This window comes from Boleophthalmus pectinirostris, unplaced genomic scaffold (genome assembly GCF_026225935.1).
Source record: "Boleophthalmus pectinirostris isolate CB_2022bp ecotype Guang Dong unplaced genomic scaffold, ASM2622593v1 HiC_scaffold_22, whole genome shotgun sequence".
Taxonomy (NCBI): Eukaryota; Metazoa; Chordata; class Actinopteri; order Gobiiformes; family Gobiidae; genus Boleophthalmus; species Boleophthalmus pectinirostris.
Genome location: NW_026571190.1, coordinates 19,664,937 through 19,690,591, shown reverse-complemented (window position 1 = coordinate 19,690,591; position 25,655 = coordinate 19,664,937). Strand labels below are relative to the sequence as shown.

The 25,655-nt window shown below is 39.8% G+C and overlaps 1 protein-coding gene and 1 non-coding gene across 11 annotated transcripts; both read left to right on the top strand.

Annotated features, from left to right (window-relative positions):
* The first annotated feature begins 573 nt into the window (after positions 1–573).
* htt (huntingtin) lies at positions 574–25,434 on the top strand. 10 transcript variants are annotated; one of them, XM_055157868.1, is made up of 66 exons: positions 574–960; positions 1,511–1,594; positions 1,802–1,922; positions 2,028–2,087; positions 2,177–2,256; positions 2,402–2,540; positions 2,660–2,801; positions 2,878–3,056; positions 3,215–3,419; positions 4,072–4,149; positions 4,250–4,626; positions 6,279–6,408; positions 6,502–6,617; positions 6,706–6,817; positions 6,943–7,080; positions 7,358–7,516; positions 7,591–7,688; positions 7,757–7,896; positions 7,967–8,030; positions 8,128–8,228; positions 8,297–8,443; positions 8,608–8,728; positions 8,820–8,965; positions 9,044–9,216; positions 9,298–9,515; positions 9,584–9,710; positions 9,788–9,912; positions 9,996–10,106; positions 10,186–10,263; positions 10,482–10,705; positions 10,785–10,863; positions 10,979–11,140; positions 11,262–11,317; positions 11,400–11,548; positions 11,619–11,755; positions 12,048–12,164; positions 12,245–12,367; positions 12,692–12,948; positions 13,122–13,264; positions 13,343–13,565; positions 14,019–14,160; positions 14,239–14,418; positions 14,505–14,681; positions 14,757–14,833; positions 14,924–15,059; positions 15,163–15,285; positions 15,355–15,562; positions 15,645–15,790; positions 16,739–16,916; positions 17,004–17,096; positions 17,186–17,370; positions 17,441–17,567; positions 17,650–17,753; positions 17,931–18,085; positions 18,165–18,304; positions 18,380–18,462; positions 18,537–18,667; positions 18,739–18,871; positions 19,156–19,311; positions 19,879–20,069; positions 20,234–20,348; positions 20,686–20,899; positions 21,746–21,854; positions 22,291–22,453; positions 23,088–23,248; positions 23,451–25,434. In XM_055157868.1, the coding sequence occupies exons 1-66, from the start codon at positions 863–865 to the stop codon at positions 23,662–23,664; spliced, it is 9,378 nt and encodes a 3,125-aa protein (XP_055013843.1). In that variant the 5' UTR covers positions 574–862; the 3' UTR covers positions 23,665–25,434. The 10 variants fall into 10 exon arrangements, with proteins under 10 accessions (XP_055013843.1, XP_055013842.1, XP_055013841.1 ...); XM_055157867.1 differs by having other exon boundaries at positions 21,641–21,854; XM_055157866.1 differs by having other exon boundaries at positions 18,377–18,462; positions 21,641–21,854.
* Positions 10,301–10,431, top strand: LOC129410492 (small Cajal body-specific RNA 14). The gene has a single exon (XR_008632891.1). It is a non-coding gene; the product is annotated as a small Cajal body-specific RNA 14 (non-coding RNA).
* Positions 25,435–25,655: the final 221 nt, after the last annotated feature.

The window sequence follows — 25,655 nt, the reverse complement described above, 5'->3', positions numbered from 1 at the left end:
CTCTTTATTAAGTTCACTTAATATTTACTGAAAGGGTGAACTGGTTTAGGCATTGATCATCTGAAATACGGCACAATTGCATGTATTTACAGTTTTACAGAGATGTTTTGCCTAGGCCTTAAGGCTCAAAGGGCATGGAATCCTAAAATGTGACCTCTTGCCTCCGCAGGCTCAGGACCATCTCCTGTTGTGATAATCATATCATACATCTGATAACCAATATGCATTAATTAGAAGGAAGTAATCCCCAGAACAAGGTTATAATTATATAATCTAATCTAATCTAAAAACAGATTACATACAGATGTGCAGTTTGGTTATTGTTGAATTCTCAGATGTAGTAAATATAAATTATTGTTATTATTACAAATTAATATGATATGTGTGTACAATATGTAGGCTATTCCCCTCCAGGTAACACAACAATCTGGATTTAGCGTTCTCGTGACTCTCACTGAAAACAACGATGGAAAATGTAAGTCAGCTATTGGTTCACTCATCTGTCTATCAAACTAAACCTGGATGCAGATTGGCTAAATCTGCAGTGCCTGTTTTTCCATGGACATCCTGCGTTTCTGTCACAGTCCACTTCCTGGTGTGATTTCTTGTGGGCAACTCGACGCCGCATCAAAGATGTCTTTTATCATCAGAGATTCTGTTCAGTAATATTGTGAACCAACAATATATAATTTGCACAGAGGGTCGCTGGAGAGCTGGTGGTAGTTGTCGCGAGCAGTGTTGTCACTCTCGGCGCACTACGCACCGTTTGCTCTCCCTATGCTAACTGGGCTCCCCAGTGCTAACTAGCTCACATTGTAAATATTAGCTAGCTGAGCTAGCAGCCGAACATTTGATTGATAAAATGGCTACCATGGAGAAATTGATGAAGGCCTTTGAGTCTCTGAAGTCATTCCAGCAACAACAGGGACCACCGACTGCAGAGGAGCTTGTCCTGAGGCAGTAAGTGCTTAAAATTTGTGTTAGCTTGGGCTAGCTGCTTCTGTGCCCCCTCAATGGGACGCTAGGTGTTTATTAAGCACAGCTTAAAGCTAATTACGCTAAAACAAAAGCTATATGAGATACTGTACAAGCGGATAGTAGTCCTCCCACTGTGCACTGAATAAAACAAGAATCCATTTAGCAGACAGCATTAGCATATACGTGCTTGCAATTAGTAAACACTTGGGAGCACTCTAAACTGTTGCCACAAATGGAAATGGTTTACTGAGAATATTAACATTTCTTACTCCAGATCACTAGGTAATAGTTTGCTATCATAAATTGTTCAAGTTACACTATGTAGTAATAAATAATGCCTAATTGACGTATCAGACAAAAGTCTTTTTTTAAAAAATCCTCCTATTCATGTATCGCTTTAGTATGTGCTTCATTCAGTTTACCAGTGTGGGAGTATTTTAAAATGACATGCACTTGTTTTGTTAATTACATTTATCTAGACATGCAAGTTGCAACCTATGTGTTCTTTAACATTCCCATCTCTCCCTTTAAGGAAAAAGGAACAGGCCACTACCAAGAAGGACAGAGTAACACACTGTTTGACAATATGTGAAAACATAGTGGCTCAGTCACTAAGGTAGGTATTGATAATGTGCTTCAAAAAACAGAAATGCAGTAACTGAAATCCATAAATTCATCATAATGGCCTGATTGTTATGAAACCTAAATTAAAGTAAAGAAATAGCAATGTAATTGCGCAAAATATTAAAAGTGAAAACTGTTTTTAAAGACTGTAAAGTTTTTTTTAAAAGTGAATGCATTTTGCCTTTGTTTTGAAAAGCAGAACATCTCCAGAGTTTCAGAAACTTTTGGGGATTGCTATGGAGATGTTTCTACTCTGCAGCGATGACTGTGAATCTGATGTGCGGATGGTTGCTGATGAGTGCCTAAACAAAATTATCAAAGTAAGATAATTGATTTTTGAGTTGTTTGTCTTTTAAACTGCCCTGTTTTGTTCATAAATATGTCTAGATATATGTTTATTCATTAGTTTAATCCTTTATCATTAGGCACTGATGGACTCCAATTTGCCCAGATTGCAACTGGAGCTTTATAAAGAAATCAAAAAGGTACTCCATATACTACTAGACTGATCCGTCTCTGTTGTGGCCAAATGCCATGGTACATGTTTAAGTGCTGTTTTTCTGTTGGTCATCAGAATGGTGCCTCTCGGAGCCTGAGGGCAGCATTGTGGAGGTTTGCTGAGCTGGCCCACCTCATTAGACCACAGAAGTGCAGGTATACACTGCAGTATCTTGAAAATCATTTAAACAAAGTGTGATGTTATGTTGATTTTATATATGCCCATCTTCTTGTTTACATTTCAGTGACACAATATATATTATTATTACATACCAGACATACTTATATCTACTCTTTTCAGACCTTATCTAGTCAACCTGCTGCCGTGCCTCACGAGAATTACCAAGCGCCAAGAAGAAACCGTTCAAGAGACACTGGCTTCAGCAATGCCCAAGATCATGCTGGCCTTGGGACATTTTGCTAATGATAGTGAAATAAAGGTAAATTAGTTGAGAATTAAACATTTGCTGCTCTCTCTAATTTATCTAAAGAGCAACCAGAAGCATTTGTGGACAAAGTAGACACGTGGTCCATAGTAAATATATTTTGCTTTTGACAGGTGTTGCTCAAGTCATTTGTGGCAAACCTTAAGTCAAACTCGCCTACCATTCGAAGGACAGCAGCGAGCTCAGCAGTCACTGTCTGCCAACACTCCAGACGTACTACCTATTTCAACACCTGGCTCCTAAATGTGCTGCTGGGTAGGTTTTACTGCAACAGTTTAGATACATGTGTTGTGTGTATGCTGGAAATTACATTTGAAAATTGCACCCTCAGGTCTTGTGGTTCCTGTGGACGAAGAGCACCCGACTCATCTCATTCTGGGTGTCCTGTTAACTCTCCGTTACTTGATACCCCTCCTCCTTCAGCAAGTGAATACATCCAGCATCAAGGGAAGTTTTGGAGTCACAAAGAAAGAGGCAGATGTGCAGCCAACACCTGAACAACTGTTACAGGTAGAGGACATTTTAGTTTTTGCACTATAGGTGCTATTGATGCTTGATGAGCTTTCATGACTGTAACTAAACTTACCAGTGGTGAAAGAAGTGATATGTCAAGAAACAATTTTGATTTGATCACAATATGCCGATTATATCTCTACTCATATCCATAGGTGTATGAACTTACCTTACACTACACTCAACACTGGGATCACAATGTGGTCACAGCAGCTTTGGAGCTCCTGCAGCAGACCTTGCGGACTCCACCCCCAGAGCTTTTGCACATGCTCATCACCGCAGGCAGCATACCCCACGCCACTGTGTTTCGCCAGGACACTGATAGCCGTGCACGATCTGGCAGCATTCTCGAACTCATTGGTAATTACTCACTTTCAGTTGTTTTTAATTAAACATTTTTACTTTTTTTTCTGTACATTTTTTTTCTGTAACATTTCCAAGTTCCAACATTCTTGCTGTCCAGTTTTTGTTTGTGCCTTTTCTGACTAACTTGATCCTAATGAGTCTGTTTTGGACGTGCTTCTTTTCTTATTACTTTCTCTTTCTGCCTCCTGTTCCCTGGTGTTTCAGCTGGGGGAGGGTCTTCCAACAGTCCCCTCCTCCTCAGAAAACAAAAAGGTGAATGGTCTATTTATCTGTTTAGTTCACCATTTTCTCAGTAGTGATGCTTTTGCTGGTGTGAGATGGCAACACTTTAAAATAATTTTATACTATTTCTTTCTAAATCATATCCAAATAACTATTTAAATGTACATCATGTATGGGCAGCACTAGTGTATTGGAGGTTGGAGGCTCCTGAGTTCCACCAGTGCATTCTGTTGTTGTGTCCTTTGGCAAGACACTTAACCCACCTTGTCAACAATGTGTACACTGGTCGAATGTGCGCATGGATGAGAGAATGGGTCCTTGATATAAAGGTTGAAAAGCTTTGTGTAAATAGTTCCTTTATGACCATTCAAATAAGTTGATGACTTCTATTATCTCTTTAACCTGGAAAATTCTCTGCCTTCAGGAAAAATGATCTCTGGAGAAGAGGATGGGTTAGAGGATGAAGCTGAGAAAAATGACGTCACCACCGGCAACTTTTCAAGTAAGATACACCCACAACTCAATTCATCCAAGGTTTCCATGATGGTCTATCTATACATCTTTTCTTGGAAGTTTTAACATGAAAATCCACTCTGTCCCAGCTTCAGCTGCTGATGGCTCTTCTACAGGCCAAGTGGACATCATCACAGAACAGCCCCGCTCCTCGCAGCACACCCTCCAGCCCGGTGACTCTGTGGACCTCAGTGCGTCCTCAGAACAGGGTGGCAGCGGTGGGACCCCTGAATCTCCCAATGACAATGAGGAGGAAATGCTCAGCAGAAGCTCTAGTGGTGGAGCCAACATCACTCCAGAGACTGCAGATTACACCACCCCTGAGAATGTCACACCAGAGGGGCCATTAGGGAATGGAGGAGCGCTTTTAGGCACCAACGATCAATCGCTTCCTCCCAGTGACTCGTCCCAAACGACCACAGAGGGGCCCGACTCGGCGGTCACTCCCTCAGATGTAGCAGAACTGGTGGGTCTAAAATATCTACCTACATAAATGCAGTTTGCTTGTCTTGCAATGAAAAATCATTACTTTCCAGTAATAATAATAGAATTACAGAAGTGGAATAATAGAATTAGGATTTGTAGAATGGACATTAAAACATACATTTTATTTCATTAATAAATTGGTGTTCCCCATTCTGCCTTTATGAATCCACAATTGTAGCTCAAATATATTGTTTTTCAAGACATTCTTAACGAATCTGCAATGCTGTCCATTCTAACAATTCTACGTCTATGGTCTTGCCCACTTTTCTTACCCTGTCCTCACTTGGACCGCAGTCGCGCACTCCATTGCCGCAGGTGATTGAGCCATGCCCCCCCTCTCCGACCTCCACAGAGGGTCCTGATGCTGCTGACAGCGACTCTTCTGTCTACACCACATCCTCCACATCCTCCACATCGTCTTCTTTCTCTATCTCGTCCTCTTCCTCCTTCTATGCCACATCCTCCTCTAGCACTAGTGACAAGGTCAGCTGCAGTTGGACATTATCTGGCGTGAGAGGGGCTTGCTTGCCTGTTGACCTCTCCATTCTTTTCCCATTGCCTGTTTCTCAAATTCATTCCCTAATTTTACCCTGCTTACAGCTGTGCCTTGAACTTTGCATCCTGTGTTCTAAAGTTTACCTCCATGTTAAAGCAACATGTTTTTTAATATCCTATTTGGAAATCATTTGATTCGATTTCTGTAAAAGCCTGAAAGCATGGTATGGAAGGTAATTTGTTTCATCACATGTTGAATTTTAAATGCTGTTGAATTTATCATTTTGAATGTTTTAACTCTAAAGAAACAAGTTTAATTCATTGAAGTTACTACATTTTAAGTATGCATTTTTAATATGTTTAAAAATTCAAAATGAAAATTTAAAAGGTGAATTTTTTTTTATCACATTCAAGCCCTAAAATTCAACTTTCAAAATTCAGAGTGGAAAATTTGCATTAGAAAAATATGCAGCAAAGATGCAAGGCAAGGCATGAGTATCAATCATGTCTGACTGAGGAGGATAGAGGCGGTTATTTCCTATTGGCCTCTCTTCTGTGGGTGTGGCTTAGGGTTAAGGAATCAAAGAGCTGATGTTTTGAATAGGCTAATTTTGAACAATTAAATCGGTTCCCTGCAGCACCTCCTGGTTGCTACTGGGTCAGATCACTAAATCACAGGATTGATTGGATATGCTTTGTTATCTTGTGTCCTTACTGCAAAAGTTTTCGCTGCTAAATTTCACACTGAATTTTGACTTAAATTTGAGTTCTTGACTTAATTTGTTTCATGAAATTTAGAATTTTATCTTCCATACATGGTCTCTGTTTTAGATTTGGCAGGCTTTTGCTCCAGTTGAAACCAGACAGAGCAGATGGACAAATTTCCGATTTGAGATGTAATTTGGTTGTCATCAAAAGCTTAATCTTCTTCTGGTTTTAAAATATTCAGATTTTGGCAAAACTGTTGGCTTGATCTCAGTCATTTAAATCCAAGCATGTTTTAAAAAAAATGTCCCGTTCTTGTGTGTACCACAGCCATGTTTGGTCTCAGAGTTAGAAAATATATCTTTAATAGTGTAATCAGACAGATTCCAGTATTTGATGCCTTTATTTTGCTTGCTTGTATGTGTGCTTAAGGTGTTGGATGGCAGTGAGAGCCAGTACTCTGGGATGCAAATAGGAACTCTACAGGACGAAGAGGAAGAAGGAGCAGCCACAGTCTCCCAGGAAGAGCAGCAGCAGGAGCCCTTTCTGCAGTCAGCTTTGGGTATGTTTCTGGGAAACATCTGAAGCAGACGAATAATGAAATATTTACACCCCTGTGTGATTTAAACTATGGGTAATGTGCTCTGTGTTGCAGCTCTGAGTAAGCCTCACCTTTTTGAAGGTCGTGGTCACAACCGTCAGGGTTCAGACAGTAGCGTGGAGCGCTTTTTACCAAAAGAGGAACTAACTGAACCTGAGCCTGACAACAAGGTAAAGAGAAATAATTTGTACACATAAACATAAAAAAATGAAGAAGTCAAAATAAAGTGATAAGTCTACTTTAATGTACTATTTCCAGCCATCTCGGATAAAGGGTCAAATCGGACATTATACAGATCAAGATAAGGAACCTGTAGTTCACTGTGTTAGGCTTCTTGCAGCTTCCTTCTTGTTAAATGGACAAAAGAAAGGTAATGATTGCATTTGCATATTTACTAGACTCAAGAATACAAAGACCAGCAGATGCATTTGTATTTGTACAATTTGTTGCAATTTATTTGAAGAAAGAATTATAATGGCTGCTTCATTTTCACAGGCCTTATACCTGACAAAGAGGTACGAGTGAGTGTGAAAGCCCTGGCTATCAGCTGTGTGGGGGCGGCTGCTGCTCTACATCCTGCCGCTTTCTTCAACTCCCTCTACTTGGAACCGCTGGACGGCATCCCAATAGAAGGTAGAGGTGCAGTATTATTTAGAGGTACAATAGTATAAACATCCCCCCGTACAGCCTACATAACAAGTATTGTTGAATATGAAACAATGTTTTGTATATTTGGAGAACTTAATACCATGCTATGCTTATCTCACATTTAATAATTTAATCTCACATTTAATCCACCTCTGTTGACTCTGGTCTTGTAGAAATCACAAGTGAACTCAAAATTTCCCTAAAGACTGATAGGTTAGACATCAGGGGGACATTTTATCATAACTTATTTTTGCCCTGACAGAGCAACAGTACATCAGTGATGTGCTTTGCCTCATCGACCATGGGGACCCTCAAATCCGAGGGGCCACTGCAATCCTTTGTGGAGCCATTATCCACACAGCTCTCACCAAAACCCGTTATAACATACACAGCTGGCTGGCCAGTGTACAAAGTGTAACAGGTTTGTTTATTTGTCAGATTCTTATTATAAAAGCATTGTTTTTATTCCAATACTTCTTTTTTGCTCTTCCATAGGTAACCGTCTGTCCCTGGTGGACATGGTACCTTTGATCCAAAAAACATTAAAGGATGAATCGTCTGTCACCTGTAAGATGGCTTGTTCTGCAGTGCGAGTAAGTATGTTTAGGTGCAAATGTTGTGTGGCTTGTACTTGTGTATTTAATTTGTGTGTTTGTTGCAGCACTGTGTAATGACCATTTGTAAGAGTACCCTGAGTGAGCTCGGACTTCAGCTGCTGATTGACCTGCTGTGTCTCAAGGACTCTTCTTATTGGCTTGTTCGAACTGAGTTATTGGAGACAATGGCTGATATTGATTTCAGGTAAATCTAATGAACTATAGATCATGTAACAACACATATGAGCAATATAAAAAAATGTTGTGTTTGTTAGAATAATTAACTTCTTAGAGATGAGAACTGAAGCTTTGCATAAAGGAAATCATCACTACACTGGGGTAATTTTTGCATCTTACAGTTGATTACTGTTGATTTTTGCATACACATTCGCATACATTTGAAACGCATACAAAACCTCACAATTCTTCATTACAGAGATTGGTGTTGCAGGAGAGGGTCCTACATGATGTGGTCATCTGTCTTTTGGGAGATGATGACCCCAGAGTGCGGCATGTTGCAGCTTCAATTGTTAGCAGGTACTTTCTATTATGCGTACCTTCTTTTCTGAGTGTATACCATATTGACACGTTTTGCTTGTTTTTAGGCTTGTTGCCCGATTGTTTTATGACTGTGACCAGGGTCAGGCTGATCCAGTTGTTGCTGTTGCCCGAGACCAGAGTTCAGTGTATTTACAACTGTTAATGCATGAAACACAGCCTCCCTCCCAACTTACCGTCAGCACAATCACAAGGTAACCACATACAACTGTTTTCTTTTTTTTTTTTTTTTTTAAATAAAGGCACTGGCATTATTATATCAAGTTGTTATAACACAAATCCATAAATATTCTCTACAAAGAAGCCTTCAGTCACTATTTTAAGTTTAGTTGTATCTTATCGCTTTTTGTTCTGCCAGGACATACAGGGGCTATAATCTGTCTAATACAGTTCCTGACATCACCCTGGAGAACAACTTGTCCAGAGTCATCACTGCAGTGTCACACGCATTTACCACGTCTACCTCTAGAGCCCTTACAGTAAGATTTTGTCCTGTTTCTACAATGTTTTGACACATTTGATTTGATGTTTTCTCCACTATGTCTGAACACATTCTGCTTTCCTTTGTAGTTTGGCTGTTGTGAGGCTTTATGCCTTATGGCTTCAGCCTATCCTGTGTGTAACTGGAGCACAGGCTGGCACTGTGGTTATGTGAGCGCTGGATCCAGTCTTGCTTCTCGGGCCAGTCTAAACCGCAGCAGGGGCCGGGCCCATAGGTTAGTCCAAACCTTGCATGATAAAAAAATTATTTTATTTTTTTCTTGTCATAATAATAAAACTTTTTGTCATTGCAGTTTTTCACACTCCAGCCATACGCCCGCATCATCATCTGCACCAGACACAGAAAAGAAAACTTTGGTCATGGGAGTGGCTAGCATGGTGCTGTCCTTGCTCTCCTCGGCCTGGTTTCCTTTGGATCTCTCTGCACACCAAGATGCACTTTTACTTGCTGGCAATTTGCTTGCTGGTGAGTAATGGAAGCACTTTGGGATTTGTAGATAATGACTAATACATAAATAACCCTATTGTCTCATGTTTATACCCCCAGCTGTGTCACCTAAATGTATGCGTAACCCCTGGTCAGGTGAGGAGGAAGGAGGTAATTCAAATGTTAGTGCTGGGCCTAATAAGATGGAGGAACCCTGGGCTGCGCTATCAGAGCGCCCTCTTGTGGTTATGGTGGAACAACTGTTCTCTCATTTACTGAAACTACTCAACATCTGCGCACATGTGCTAGATGACACTCCACCTGGTCCAGCAGTAAAGGTAATTCGTATTGTTCTGATGTTTCCAATTTGCATGAATTAATGATAAATTCACAAATTTCTTTTTAGGCCACCCTTCCATCATTAACAAACACCCCATCCTTGAGTCCCATTCGCAGGAAGGGAAAAGAGAAGGACGTATCTGATCCTAGCGTGGCACCCATGAGCCCAAAGAAAAGCACTGAAACCAGCACAGGTATACAATCAAAGCCACCCTAACACTGGACCAAATAAACTTGAGTGTAAAATAAAGTGTGTCATTCAAATGAGTAGGACGACCACCAGATAACACTGGATCAACAGCAGTCAGTAAATCTACAACTCTTGGTAATTTCTACCATCTGCCAACCTACCTCAAGCTCTATGATGTCCTGAAAGCCACATACACAAATTACAAGGTTAAATAGTAATTTTACTTTAAAATGTTATTACCATGAAACTGCCTATTTAGTACTAATGTTCTATATGGGGATTTGGTTAGGTTACACTTGATCTACACAGTAACCAGGAGAAGTTTGGCTGTTTTCTACGCTCTACCTTGGATGTTTTGTCACAGCTATTAGAACTGGCAACTCTGCATGATATTGGCAAGGTATGCAATTAAAATGATTAATCAAAATGGTTATTCTGCTTTGCCGATGATAACATAAACCTTCTGTGGTTCTGATCAGTGTGTTGAGGAAATTTTGGGCTACCTGAAATCCTGCTTCTCCAGAGAACCAACCATGTCCACTGTTTGTGTACAGCAGGTTAGTGATTCTATGAGTATAGTGCATTATTTTTTGTGTGGCAGTCGTTCATGGTTTCAGCACAGAGCAGTGTGCTGTAACGGTCTTGACACCACACAGACTGAGGCTGGTTCCTGCCGACAGGGACTGTAAAGTCATTGGCTTCCCTGTGCGATGGTTCCATACATATTTTATTCTAATGCTTTAATGTGCTTGTAAGATGTGCATGTTCATTTTAGTTGCTGAAAACTCTTTTTGGCACCAACCTGGCCTCTCAATATGAGGGCGTTCTGAGTGGACCCAGTCGGACTCAAGGGAAAGCTCTCCGTTTGGGGTCTTCCAGCCTTCGGCCTGGCCTCTACCATTACTGCTTCATGGCCCCCTATACGCACTTCACCCAGGCACTGGCTGATGCTAGCCTACGCAACATGGTGCAGGCTGAGACGGAGCAGGACACATCTGGGTACATATTTTTTTACATTTCACAGGTGGCTGTATGTTTTAAATGAACACCATACTGAAAATGTTATCCCTTGTTTTAGATGGTTTGATGTCATGCAAAAGGCATCAAATCAGCTCAAGTCCAACATAGCTAATGCAACACGCCATAGAGGAGACAAGGTGAGTTATACAAACCCAATAAGAAGCTTAATGAATGAAAATGTACTTATTCTATTTACATTTATTTAAACAAATTCGATTTTACAGTTACGGTACAATTATACTTTTCTTTCAGAGTGCCATTCACAATCACATTCGGCTGTTTGAGCCACTGGTGATTAAAGCTTTAAAGCAGTACACCACAAGCACCTCTGTCTCACTGCAGAGACAGGTGCTGGACCTGCTCGCCCAACTGGTACAACTCCGAGTCAACTACTGCCTCCTGGATTCAGATCAAGTATGACATAGTGCTTCTGTTTATCTTCTTGGCTTTCGCGTGTACATTTTTTAGAAATGTGCATTGCGAGAATGTCTGATGTTTACTGGCTCAACAGTGTGAACTTGTTTTTTTGTTTCAGGTGTTTATTGGATTTGTCCTGAAACAGTTTGAGTACATTGAAGTTGGACAGTTTAGGTAGTTGTGCTTTTTAGTATACAGCATTGGCACTGACTTCCACTTAGCAATTTTGTACTGAGCATTCTTATATTCCTCATAGGGATTCAGAGGCCATCATCCCAAATATATTTTTCTTTCTTGTACTTCTGTCGTATGAGCGATACCACTCCAAGCAGATCATCAGCATCCCTAAAATTATCCAATTGTGTGATGGGATTATGGCTAGTGGGAGAAAAGCTGTGACCCATGGTGAGATCAATCACAAAATCAACATGAACAAAACGTTGCAAATTTGACTTACTTTACTGTCTCTCTACAGCTATCCCTGCATTGCAGCCCATCGTCCATGACCTTTTTGTTTTGAGAGGCTCCAATAAAGCTGATGCAGGAAAAGAGCTTGATATTCAGAAGGAAGTGGTTGTGTCCATGCTGCTCAGGCTCATTCAATACCACCAGGTACAATATCACAAGTTTCTTAGTGTATTTTGTTTATATTGTTTGATACTTTTTGTTAACCTTAAATAGGCTTAATGAATATGCTCTTATTTAGAATGATTTGGGCTTAGTAACTACATTATTGGGGTTAGGGTGTTCATTAATTTGTGGTAGTTGTACTAAGCTGACTTAAGTTTTAACCATTTCCTTATTATTGCTCATGTTTCATTAAGGGTGATTAAAATGTAGTTATTATAAAGTGTTATGGTACCCATTATTTAATATTTTCTTATCTTATACATTTACAATTTAGGTGTTGGAGATGTTTATCCTTGTGCTCCAACAATGTCACAAAGAAAATGAGGATAAGTGGAAAAGACTGTCACGGCAGATTGCAGATGTCATTCTTCCGATGATCGCAAAGCAGCAGGTGGTGTTATAAATGACAATGAATCCTCTCATTTGACATATTCTATTTGTTACCAAGACTGTTGCGTTGTGATTGTACAGATGCATTTGGACTCCCCAGAGGCACTGGGTGTTCTGAATACTCTCTTTGAGTCAGTTGCTCCCTCTTCTCTGAGACCAGTGGACATGCTGTTGAAGAGTATGTTTACCACTCCGGTTACAATGGTAAGAATTTTACAATACAGCTACTATTTACTTAACTGGGTTTCAAAATCTCTTCATACTTCAAACTTCACCCCTGCAGCCAGGTGTTTGCAATCAGAAACATCTGGCTATAATCAGGGGAGTCTTATGTGATGTCACCAAGCACTTAAACTGAAGTGTCCACTGGAGCCAGGACACAGATTTTTATATATTTTTGACCGCAAAGCTACAAATGTACCTAGTTTGTGCTAAAATTGTCAAAAAAAAGCCCAGCAAACAGTAGATAATGCTATCAAAACAAAGTATTTAGTGCCACTTTAAATATGACCTTTTGTGCCTCTGCAGACTTCAGTAGCCACAGTCCAGTTGTGGGTGTCTGGTATCCTGGCTGTGCTGAGGGTACTAGTATCTCAGTCCACAGAAGACATTGTACTGTCCCGAGTCCATGAACTCTCCCTATCCCCTCATCTCCTGTCCTGCCAAACCATCACTCGCCTGCATCAGCAAAGTACCTCCACAAATGACCCACCATCTGAAACACCTGCCACCCAGGAACCTAATGGTGACACTCAAAAAACTCTCCCAGAAGAAACCTTTGCCAGGTTTGTAAAGCTTTTTAAAATAGCACTACTGGATTTTTGTGTTACAGGTTTTGTTTTTTACGGATTGACTGTACATGATTTTATTGGTTATTTTTGACATGACCTGAGCGCTGCGAACTTTATTGACCCTAAATAAAGTTGATATTGACATTATTTTACAATTGTGTATATAGGTTTCTGTTGCAGTTGGCTGGAGTTTTACTCGATGACATTTCAACCCGTCAGATCAAAGTGGACATTACTGAGCAGCAGCACACCTTCTATTGCCAGCAGCTGGGCACACTCCTAATGTGCCTTATACATATATTTAAAAGCGGTGAGTCTACATTGAAATGGACACCTTTTATCTTATCTTTTCAAATTGTAATGATTAATCTTTATTTTACGTTTTAAGGGATGTTTCGGAGGATCACAGCTGCAGCCAGTCGGCTCTTGAAGGGTGAGAGCGGAGGTACACAGTCTGAAAGCTGTGAGTTTTACCAGCTGGAGGGACTGAACAGCATGGTCCAAAGCCTCATCACGACCCACCCCTCCCTCGTGCTGCTATGGTGCCAGGTTCTGCTCATCATCGATTACACAAACTACACCTGGTGGTCAGAGGTGCACCAGACACCCAAGTAAGAAATAACCCAGTAATGAAAAATGCATATTATGCTTTTGTATTTTATATAGCTCTAATCTATGACACCTGTGGATATTGATCTGAAACGGCAAAAAGAAACACATTTCACTCATTTTTTAATTTGTGCCGAAGTGACTATATAATGCCACCCTTGGTGTATCAACATTTGTTCACATATCATGTGAAAAATAAATAATATTAAGTAAAAAGAATTTGAGACGAAGTAGTTAAAGAGCAGTGGACAATTATGGGGGTTAGAGGAAACTGTTTTGAATGCAGAAGAATAAACATGTATGGCTCTAAATAACTCCGAGTGGGTAAATGTGAAGGGAAAACAATCATAACATGGGTTGCCTCTTTAATATTGCACTCCTGCTTATCATATTCACACCTGTAAAATTGTGTGGTTTGATCTAATTTGATTTTCCTTTTGTTTTTCCTTTTGTAGGAGACAGAGTCTATCCTGCACAAAGCTGCTGAGTCCTCGCAGCTCAGGTGAAGGTGAAGAGGACAAGCCTGAATCAAGGTTGGCTATGGTCAACAGAGAGATTGTACGAAGGGGAACCCTCATCTTGTTCTGTGATTATGTGGTAAGGATAATATTGTTAATTGATTTTGCCTTGTAGTTCTTTTAAGTCTATGTTTCCATTTATATTTCTTCCTTTCAGTGTCAAAACCTCCATGACTCAGAGCACCTGACCTGGCTGATTGTTAATCATGTGCGAGACCTGATCAGCCTTTCTCATGAGCCTCCAGTGCAAGATTTTATCAGTGCTGTTCATCGTAATTCTGCTGCCAGTGGCCTCTTTATTCAGGCCATCCAGTCACGCTGTGACAATCTCTCTACTGTAAGATTACGAAGAGGGAAAGTTTTATTTGATATTACTTCAATTAATTACAATTTTTAATTCACTCTCTGGGTAATTTCTTTTAGCCCACCATGTTGAAGAAAACTCTGCAGTGTTTGGAGGGGATCCACTTGAGTCAATCTGGATCTCTGCTGATGCTGTATGTGGACAAGCTGCTCAGTACTCCATATCGAGTGCTGGCCCGTATGGTGGACACCCTGGCCTGTCGCAGGGTTGAGATGCTGCTCGCTGAAACACTACAAGTACGCAGCAGAAGCACTACTGAAAGGTTTGGGTTCTAAATTTGTATTTAATTCATCATCTGTTTAACCCTGCAGAACAGCATAGCTCAGCTCCCTGTGGAAGAGCTCAATAGGATTCAGGAGTATCTTCAAAGCAGTGGGCTTGCTCAGAGGTAAAGATGCCACTTGGATACTATGTGGTTACTGTGTGCTGTCTCTTTGGGTAGCAGAAACTTTGATCCACCCTCTTCTTTCCATTTCAGGCATCAGAGGTTCTACTCTCTGCTGGACAGGTTTAGGGCCACTGTTACCGACAGCAACAGCCCAGTCCCACCTGTGACGTCACACCCCTTAGATGGGGATCCTCCACCTTCACCAGAATTAGTAATAGCAGATAAGGTAAGCTATATTGTATATATGTAAGCTTTTGGTAAAATAATCATAAAAATTAGGCTCTATTTAATATTGTGAGCAAATATATAAACCCTATGTGCTTTATTAGGAATGGTATGTAGCCTTGGTGAATTCACAGTGTTGTCTCTGTGGAGATGTGTCTTTGCTGGAGACAACAGAACTTCTTACTAAACTACCTCCACCAGATCTCTTGAACGTAATGACCTGCAAGGTAATCCCGTAACATTATTTAAGTCCCTAATAAATGCTTATCTGACGATTGTTGATATCTTTCTTGTAGGAATTCAATCTCAGTCTGTTATGTCCAAGTATAAGTTTGGGAATTCACCGGTTAACACGAGGTCAAGGGACACTTCTGCTAGAGACGGCATTGCAGGTTACCTTTGATCAACTTGCTGAGGTCACGCGGTCACTTCCTTCTCCGCACCAGTCTTTCCTGCCTCCCTCTCAGCCTCCGCCCTACTGGGAATCTCTAGCCACTATGTTTGGTAAGGAACATGGAAATTATCTGGAAAATGAGAAGTCTTTTGCACCCATAACACATCTTAAAATTAATAAACTTTTTTCCAGATGAGCCTGGCTTCTTCCCAAAGGTTTTGTCGCTGTGCAGAGCTCTCTCACAGTACATGTTGAATGTCAGTCAGCTGCCTTCCTCCCTTCACATTTCTGTGGAAAAGGAGCATCTCATCACTGCTTTTACCTGTACTGCAACAGAGGTAGTTGCAATGTTTGTACAGATTTGTACAATGGAATTTGAATTTGAATTTATTTGTTTGGAGGATAAGCCCCTTGAGATGTGTCACCATCTCGTTTTCGAGGGGGTCCTCATAAATACAACAACAAAAGACAGATACAGTAGGGCAGACAGTAGGATACATAAATTCAAATAAGCATCAAAACAACAAAATCAACACAACCACAAACACACACACACACAGTCACGCTCACTCACGCTTGACTGTTTCACACATAATAAAACAAATTTGAAAGAAAAATAAATAAATAAAAATAATAATAATAATAATAAATTATAATATTAATAACAATAATAATAATAAACAGAGTTCAAAGATAATCACAGGATACAACAAGATAAACAACAAAATTCAACAAAATAATCAAAAACAATTACATGGGTTATGTAAATGTTGAACCAGAGCATTTTTAAATAAAGGGACAGAAGTTAAAGCACGAATCGATGAGGGAAGATTGTTCCAATCAGAAGCAGCTTTATATTTAAATGAGTATTTTCCAATTTGTTTTTTGACTCTTGGGACAACAAAAAATATCTGATCTGCATGACGTAAACTATAACTATTCAGGATAACTGAGATTAATACATTTAAAAATAAATAACCAGTGAAGTTGACGTCAGGAGGACAGATTAAGCCAGGACAGTTGGTGATACATTGTATAGTGGTGAGTTCTAAAGGGACAGCGGAGAATGAATCTGCACAGACTGTTATAGATAATGTTGAGTGGTTGGAGAATAGAAGTTTTAGTATTTTGATAAATGATATCACAGTAATCTAAAATGGGAAGAATTAGTTGTGAAATAATCTTTTTCCTAACAGAAAAGCTAAAACAACTGATGGACTGATAAAGTAATTTTAAGCGATATGGGTTCACCTGTTGTTAAAATGACCTTGTGTTTTCTTCGTCAGGTGATAGTTTGGCGTCTGCTACAGGACCAGCTGCCTCTCAGTGTGGACCTCCAGTGGGCTCTGGCCTGTCTATGTCTAGCATTACAACAGCCATGTGTTTGGAACAAGCTTTCTACATCAGAGTACACCACACATACCTGCTCTCTTATTCACTGTCTGCGCCTCATCATTGTTGCAGGTAAAAGGGGGGTAGTCATCATTAAATTACAGTTTGGTGTTCTTGCTATACTACTATTACTGAGTTAAGATTTGCTTGTGTGTTTAGTGGCAGTGAAACCTGGTGACCAGCTTTTGTATTCTGAGAAAAGACCCAAGGTGGAAGAGGATGGAGATGAAGTAGACTCCCCTCATGCAAACCGTAAGTGCCAATTCAGGGAATGTGGTGTTTATTCAGCTGTTCATGTATCTCAGATCCTGCAGGTTAATAATGCACTGCTATTGTTGTAGACCTGCGTGAATGGCAATCATGTGAGATAATGGGAGAACTGGTCGAAGGTCTCCGGAGTGTCCTTACATTGGGCCACCATAGAAACAGTGCAATTCCAATCTTTCTTACTCCAACTCTGCGCAACATTGTGATCAGTCTATCTCGACTGCCTTTGGTTAACAGTTACACCAGAGTTCCTCCACTGGTCCGTAAGAGAACTATGAACTATCATGTAATATTAAACTATATTAAATGATGGTGATGGTCTTTTCTAGGTTTGGAAATTGGGCTGGTCCCCTCAGCGGGGTGGAGAGTTTGGCACAAGCTTACCAGAGATTCCAGTGGATTTCCTGCAGGAGAAGGATGTCTTCAGAGAGTTTCTCTACCGCATCAACACACTGGGTATGAACAGAAGTCCATCTAATACATGTATGTCCTTTATTATTATGGCGTATTATGTATGTCATAAAAATGTCATGTTTAGGTTGGAGCAGTCGGACCCAATTTGAAGAGACATGGGCCACTCTGCTGGGGGTGCTGGTCACTCAACCCATCACTATGGACCAGGAGGAGGAGACACAACAAGAGGTAATGTGTGTTGTAAATGACACGTCCTCTATAAGAACTGCTTTGCCATGACAACAGTTCTAAAACAGCTAATCCTAAAGCAGAATAATGGATTTGGCTGTACATGTCATTGCCATAAATAGGACATTAATAAGGTATTAATTAAATTGTTATTTGGTCCCTGCATTTCCTGTTTAGGAGGACTTGGAGCGTACCCAGTTGAATGTGTTGGCTGTTCAGGCCATCACCAGCCTGGTGCTGAGTGCTATGACCCTGCCTACAGCTGGAAACCCTGCGGTGAGCTGTCTGGAACAACAGCCGCGCAACAAGAGCCTCAAGGCCTTAGAGACACGGTATATTTTCAAATTTATCATCAAATTTTAACAATCCATGCTGTTTACATTTTTGTTTTTTTTACATTTTTATTCAAAGATTTGGGAGAAAGCTTGCAGTGATCAGAGGAGAAGTGGAGAGGGAGATTCAGGCTCTTGTGTCGAAGAGGGACAATGTTCACACACATCACCCTTACCACGCATGGGACCCTGTGCCCTCACTCTCTGCTGCCTCAACAGGTAACTAACTGTATGCACCAAATTTATTCTCCTATTTGAAGAAGTGTATTCATAATTCCTCTTTTTGTGTAGCAGGGACTCTAATTAGCCATGAAAAACTGTTGCTGCAGATCAACACAGAGCGGGAAATGGGAAACATGGACTACAAATTAGGACAGGTTAGAAGTAACATGCATTTGTTTGTAAATCGTTAAATAGGCTTTTTGTTAAACCTCTTTTTACCTTTTTTCAGGTCTCAATCCATTCAGTTTGGCTTGGCAACAATATCACCCCGCTCAGAGAAGAGGAGTGGGGAGAAGATGAAGAAGATGAGCCTGACACTCCAGCTCCCACGTCCCCACCGCTGTCTCCCATCAATTCCAGGTAACAAACAGGGTACACTCTGAAATAGATGGCACGGCAAGTACAGTGTGTAATTTGTGTTGCAATTTTAGGAAGCACAGAGCTGGCGTGGACATCCATTCCTGTTCCCAGTTTCTGCTTGAGCTTTATAGTCAGTGGCTCATCCCAGGCTCACCCAACAACAGAAGGATCCCTACCATACTAATTAGTGAAGTAGTCCGATCGGTGAGTCCTCCACTACAATCAATACTTCTTAAATGTAAGATTGATATTCTCGCTATACTTATTTAAAGTTGCTATCACTTTTCTGACTATATATCCATGGAGATATTATGTTTAATGCCTTACTGTGGAATATTCATACATATCTTACATTTATTCAATTAAATTAAGGTAAATTAACTGTAACTTGGTCTCGTAACGCCTTATGTTTTTCTCCATGGAGATAGATATGTTTTAATGTTTCTGAACATTTCTTACATTACCATACTGCATTTTGTTTATTGTAGCTTCTGGCAGTATCAGATCTTTTTACGGAGAGAAATCAATTCGACATGATGTTCTCAACTCTAATGGAACTACAGAAGCTCCACCCACCAGAAGATGAGATCCTCAACCAATACTTGGTTCCTGCTATCTGCAAAGCAGCTGCTGTATTGGGCATGGTAAGGACCACATTAAAACCAGTATTTTAAAATTGCTTGTTTGAGCTTTTTACAATTTGATCTTTATAAATGAGAATTATTGGTTAAATAGTGATTAAATAAAATGTAAAATGGTATAATAATAATAACAATAACACCAAATACCACCAAAAACATACGTAAACTTGTATTTGGCTTCATTCAGTTTTACTCAGTTACAGTTTTCCTCAGATTATTACGTCACATGTAGATAAGAGGTTTCTTCATAGGTAATCGCCAGACTTGTTTTGAACATTTCTGCATCTTTACAGCTGTATGTTTAAATTAGCTTAAATGACTAGCTTTTGTTTTTTTCATGGTAATTCCCTCTGTTGCCAGTAGATGTCACATGCATACACCAAACCTTAGTATGGGGACTGGGACCACATTTGATTAAACATGATCTGTTTTATATTCATAGTTGTTTTTTAAGTGCTTAAATATTAAATAACAAATCTAAAGTAATGCTTTCAAAAGTATTTATAAAGGTCAGTGGCAAAACAAATAACACATAATATGAGTCATTTAAAAGACCGTGTACATTTCCAGGATAAAGTCATAGCAGAGCCAGTGTGCCGCTTGCTGGAGGCGACACTTCGTAGCACTCACCTGCCCAGTCGAATGGGGGCTCTTCATGGGGTTTTGTATGTGCTGGAGTGTGACCTGCTCGATGATACTGCCAAACAGCTCATCCCCACAGTCTCTGAGTACCTGTTGTCCAATCTCAGGGCTATTGCACAGTAAGTATAATGTGGGAATAATATTGACCTCACTTGCACTTGCATAATAGACTTAAATACTGAAACCAGAATTTACCCTTATACTGCAGCCTTGTTGTTATTTTACTCTGGATGAAATGACAGTGTCTTGAGTCTCAGTAATTGTTTATATTTGTGCCCTACAGTTGCGTACACTTGCACAACCAGCAGCATGTGTTGGTCATGTGTGCAGTGGCCTTCTACATGATGGAGAATTACCCTCTGGATGTAGGCTCGGAGTTCATGGCGGGAGTAATACAGGTAAAGTTACAGTTAAAAAGTGTTACGAATGTTGTAATTATGTGAGCAATTGTTTCTAGATTGTAATGGTGTCTTAGGTGCAGATTGGGGTCAGGAGGGTATACTGATTTACTGTATTATCATATAACCAAAAAAAACCCACATAAGAATCATGTCATAAAGTAGTAGGTGAGTAGGTCTATGATCTCACTATGCCTAACCCAAAATTTGGACAGCTTTATACATTTTACCTGCCCACTGTTCCTATTTAATATTATAGGCTTATAAAATGTGATGTTGTCTGGCACCCAGCTGTTACTGGCTCTTTCCCTTTGTGCTCATTGCCTCCTTGTTTCAGCTGTGTGGTGTTATGGTCTTGGCCAGTGAGGATTGTACTCCTTCTGTTATCTACCACTGTGTGCTCCGTGGCCTTGAGCGCCTCCTACTGTCTGAGCAGTTATCTCGCGTGGATGCTGAGTCTCTGGTCAAACTCAGTGTAGACCGAGTGAACATGCCTTCGCCTCACAGAGCCATGGCGGCACTTGGCCTCATGCTCACCTGCATGTACACAGGTAAGGAAGATTCTAACTTTACTAGAGAGCACCGTATTTGGATAGCTCAGTTGCGCACTTACAGAACTCTGCATGTGAACTTATCCAATGACCTTTGCATTCTGTGGTAGAAAACCCAACCCATAGAGAAACATAGTTGTTGTCCCCTCAAGTAACCTGTAAAAACCTGAGTGTCTATCAATGGGTGCTTTTACTAGAAAAATTAGGACAGGTCTAATATCTAAGTGAAATTTGCTACTTCCCATCTTACTGTACAAAATGCAGTACTCTTTCAAGAATAAGACATTATGCCTTTTTCAGAAGCATCAGCTTTCCTGCTCATATTTTAGTATATAGAGGCATTAATTACTAATTTACTTAGTGTTTGCATTTCTTTTCTTTTTGCTACAAATTATGCATCCTGCATGTTACGTGTATAAGACATAGGTTTGGACATAGAAACCTAACCTCTAACCCCCTACAATGACCCTTACTAACTGTAGTGTCTAAAGCATGTTGCCTTTTTCTTTTGGAGTTAGTTAATTGTAGTAATTTTGAGGTATTGTCCTGTATTTAACTTGAAGATCTTTGCCCCGCTCCTTACTAATTGGAAGCAATGCCAATGTACTGTCCCTACAAACCATTTATAGAAAATTTTCCAGAATTTCCTAAATATCTACATTCTGTTTTGACCAAATTTCTAATAATTTGATCAGCTTTTTGTTCAAACTCTAATGTGTGTTCCACTGGTCGTCCTCTCAGCGGTGCTTGCGTCGGGTTCAGAGGTCACAGGGGTTAGAGGTCAGGTTGACTCTGCCGTAGTGAAGGCGGTGGGCGTCACGGCAGGTCATGTTGGTTTCTCTTCAGGGAAGGAGAAGGCCAGTCCTGCCGCTCGCCCCGCCCACTCTGACCCGCAGGCTCCAGACAGCGAGTCCATCATTGTGGCTATGGAGAGAGTCTCTGTCCTCTTTGACAGGTATAAACATCCTTCTACAATTATTGAACACACTCTGTTTTAAGAAACCAAATTGGTCATCTTATTTAGTTTGACTCATGAGTAGGGTTGGGTGATATGACTTTTTACACTTTTTTTTCTCAATCTCAATTTTCAATTAAAACGAGGCTTCCGGTATGTTTTTTTTTTTTTTTTTAACATAAACAAGACAGATTTGCACAGTTTTTTGTTAAATGGCACTGATTCAGTTTCTTTCACCAAAGTCTGAAATCTGCTTGAACCCACATCCTGGGTCAGTCAACGCAGGATTGACTGTGGAACTCTTGATTAAAATCACCCAACCATTTCATTGACAGTTAGACAGGATTACATTTTAACTGAGATTCTGCAATTGCCTCAGCTCAACTCAGGACTATGTTGTACCCCAATTTTCAACAGTTGAATTTCCTCTTTGCAGAATCCGGAAGGGTTTACCCAGTGAGGCCAGGGTAGTGTCTAGGATTTTGCCCCAGTTTCTGGATGATTTCTTTCCACCACAGGATGTCATGAATAAGGTCATCGGCGAGTTCCTGTCCAATCAGCAGCCCTACCCACAATTCATGGCCACTGTAGTCTACAAGGTCAGTACAGGATTATTTCTAACTTTCCTCCACTCAAGAGTTCACTTCATGCCACTTTGTAAGATTAGTTGAATGGATGACTTAAATTGTGTTTATGGTGTTTATACTTTATGGATCATATTGACTGGTAAAATGCTTTTGATTAAAGGCAAAAGAACTGCATGTTATGGAGCTATATTATGGAAAATCTAATTTTTATGAGCTTTTAACAATGTTATAACAGTGTTCTCTCTTCATTAACTCATTCAGTTATATTTCTGTTACATTTTTGTCCTACATTTGAGGCTTGAGTGCTTCGAAAATGTCTGTTTTCACCTACCTACCAACACTTACTTAGTAGATTTTCATTTACTTTAATGTTCAAAAATAGCTGAGAGCTTTTTAACCAAACATGTATAACACAGAGTCAGACGTTTTTGAATTATCCTGTTATGGTATGAAGAGGCACTGAGGCCGGGCTTCTTATTGCAGCAGTTTTGTACAGTTAAAGTCAGTACCCTTTTCTATTAATAAAGAGTTTCATACCAGTATTACGGTTTACATTAAATAAAGTGTACAATAATGGCGTATATTTTTTTTTTATTCTTTGGAGCAGATATATGTATAATAGTGTTAATTTTTCCTGCTGTTGTAGGTTTTCCAGACACTCCATGCCACAGGACAGTCCTCCATGGTGCGAGACTGGGTGCTTCTGTCCTTGTCCAACTTCACTCAGAGGACGCCAGTGGCTATGGCCATGTGGAGCCTCTCCTGTTTCTTTGTCTCTGCTTCCACCTCACAGTGGATCTCTGCTCTGTATCCTTAGACATCAAAGAATTAAGTGATTATTTAAAGTACACTTCAGAAAGAGTTTTAATAATGCCGTCTTTGTTATAATTTCTGTTATATGTTTTAGAGTCTGTAGAGTAGTGATTAAAATAATATAATTAAATTATCATTATCATAATTTATAAAAATATTTTTACATTGCTTTCCTTGACACTGTTTCCTTCACCAGTCTGCCCCATGTGATCAGCAGAATGGGCTCCAGTGAGGTGGTGGATGTGAATCTTTTCTGTCTCGTTGCCATGGATTTCTATCGGCACCAAATCGATGAAGAACTGGACCGCCGGGCTTTCCAGTCTGTGTTTGAGACTGTGGCCTCCCCGGGCAGCCCCTACCACCAACTGCTGGGCTGTCTGCAGTCCATCCATCAAGACACATCCCTCTGAGAGCTGGAGGGTAAAAATGAAAGAAAAAAAAACAACAACTCATTTGCACCTCACTTGTGCTTGAAGATGGATCAGAATGTGTATGTAAATGTGATCTACTGTAGCCGTGTTTATTTCACTATTTCACTAGTCAGTTGAAGCAAAAGGTCCCAAAAATTCTGAAAATGCCTCAGCTTAAGGGGATGTTTCTGCCCCCCTAACATCAGTGACTCCAGACTATTTCACAATACAAGCATCAGCACCTTTATTGTGTCTTAACCCTGCACTTTGACAAAGCTTCATAGAAATCCACAAAAATATTCAGTTACACTGGGTTAAAAATGCTGGGCTATATTTCAAACCATTTTTATATTTTGTTATTGTCAGATAATTTATGCAAAATTATATTAATGAAGTGGTGGGGAGAAGTCACCACAGTTATAAATGACAAGATTATGTACAGAGAGGTATGTTTTAAAGTATGTTTTCTCTATGTATACATTTTAGCAGTTCAACCCTTGCAAAGTGGATTAACACAACTCATTATAAATGGCTATTTCTGTACTTCTCAGGATGTATGTGACTTATTTACAGTAATCTATATGGAGTGTTGTGTAAAAAGATTTGTAAAGTATATGAAAGCCTTGGTGCATGATGATGTGTGAAGAAAGATCTTAACTTTATGACAATGCAATGCCATATTCCTGTTGTACAACACACCACTTCTTAGAAGTTCACAGAAAGCAAAAAGCAATGCGTTTTAACAGTGACTTGACCTGTAGCCCAGACAAGATCTGTGCTGTGTCACTGTACATACACTTGCCTTAGCAAAAGACTAAAAATGTATGTCTTGTACATTGAAAGCTTGACGCATGCTTAGCATTACTGCTATTCTCACGCATTTTCCTTATGACTAGATTTCCATGGGTACGGTTGCTATGACTGTTGCAACTAAATCCAAAAGGAGCCTTCTCGACCAACAGCAGCTTTGACAAATCAGACCGAGGACAGTGTAGCGTAGGGGTACCATGTGACTCTTCTGTTGTTGAGCTTTAAATATTTTGTCTGGATTTAGTATTGGTAAATATTCCATCAATAATTGTCTATGTGCTGAGAGTATTACATATATTTAGCACTTAAACCTGAAGGTTTCCATGTTGGTGTTTCAAACTTTAATATGCAATGTTTGACTTTTAACATCTGTTTGTACAGTAAAATCTATATACACCTGGAAATACGCAGCTTGAATAAGGCACTGTAAGCAGATTAATACAACCTAATGGGTTGTGTAAAACTGTCAGTGTTGAGTAATTTGTTCTGATTTTAGACAAAGGCAGACTGAAGACCCCTGTGGAGCATAATGCTATTACGATAAATCTGAGGTGGTGCAGGAAGGGTCAGTGAACATTTTCCTCAAATGTATTTCATAACGTCTTAAAGGCTTTACCTCTCTTGCTCCAACATAACATCTGTCGGTCCACTTGTTAAAAATGAAAATAGTTCATTTGATCAATACTACAACACCTCTGCAATTAGGATCTGGATTATTTTGCTCTTTTCTGAAGGTTGGACTTGGTTTGCACTAGACATGTGGAACACTACAGTCATCTCATCTCTGCTGTAAAAGCAGCACAGACTGGATTGTCTGTTTTTGTTCTGGAATCTCACGTTTTTGTTACAGTTGCCTGTAAAAATAGAACAAGAGATTGTGTATTTCATTTTAATGTACATTTTTGCAAAGATTAAACACTGCTTATGGTCTTGTAGAAATTAATAAATTATTTAAAGATGTTTCCTTGCTTCTTTCTTGATTTATATACTTTAAATAGACCTTCTGGTCTTTAAATAAGTATTAGAAATCGTCTTGGTTTACCCAAATCCCTCCCATTTAAGTGATTAAATGTATTAATTGGATTACAAAGTTTAAGCCATATGGCACTTGAGCTAAAATCATGACCACTATATGTCATAAGCGATTAGAAACCAAAAGTAAATCAGTTTGTGCTCAAGTT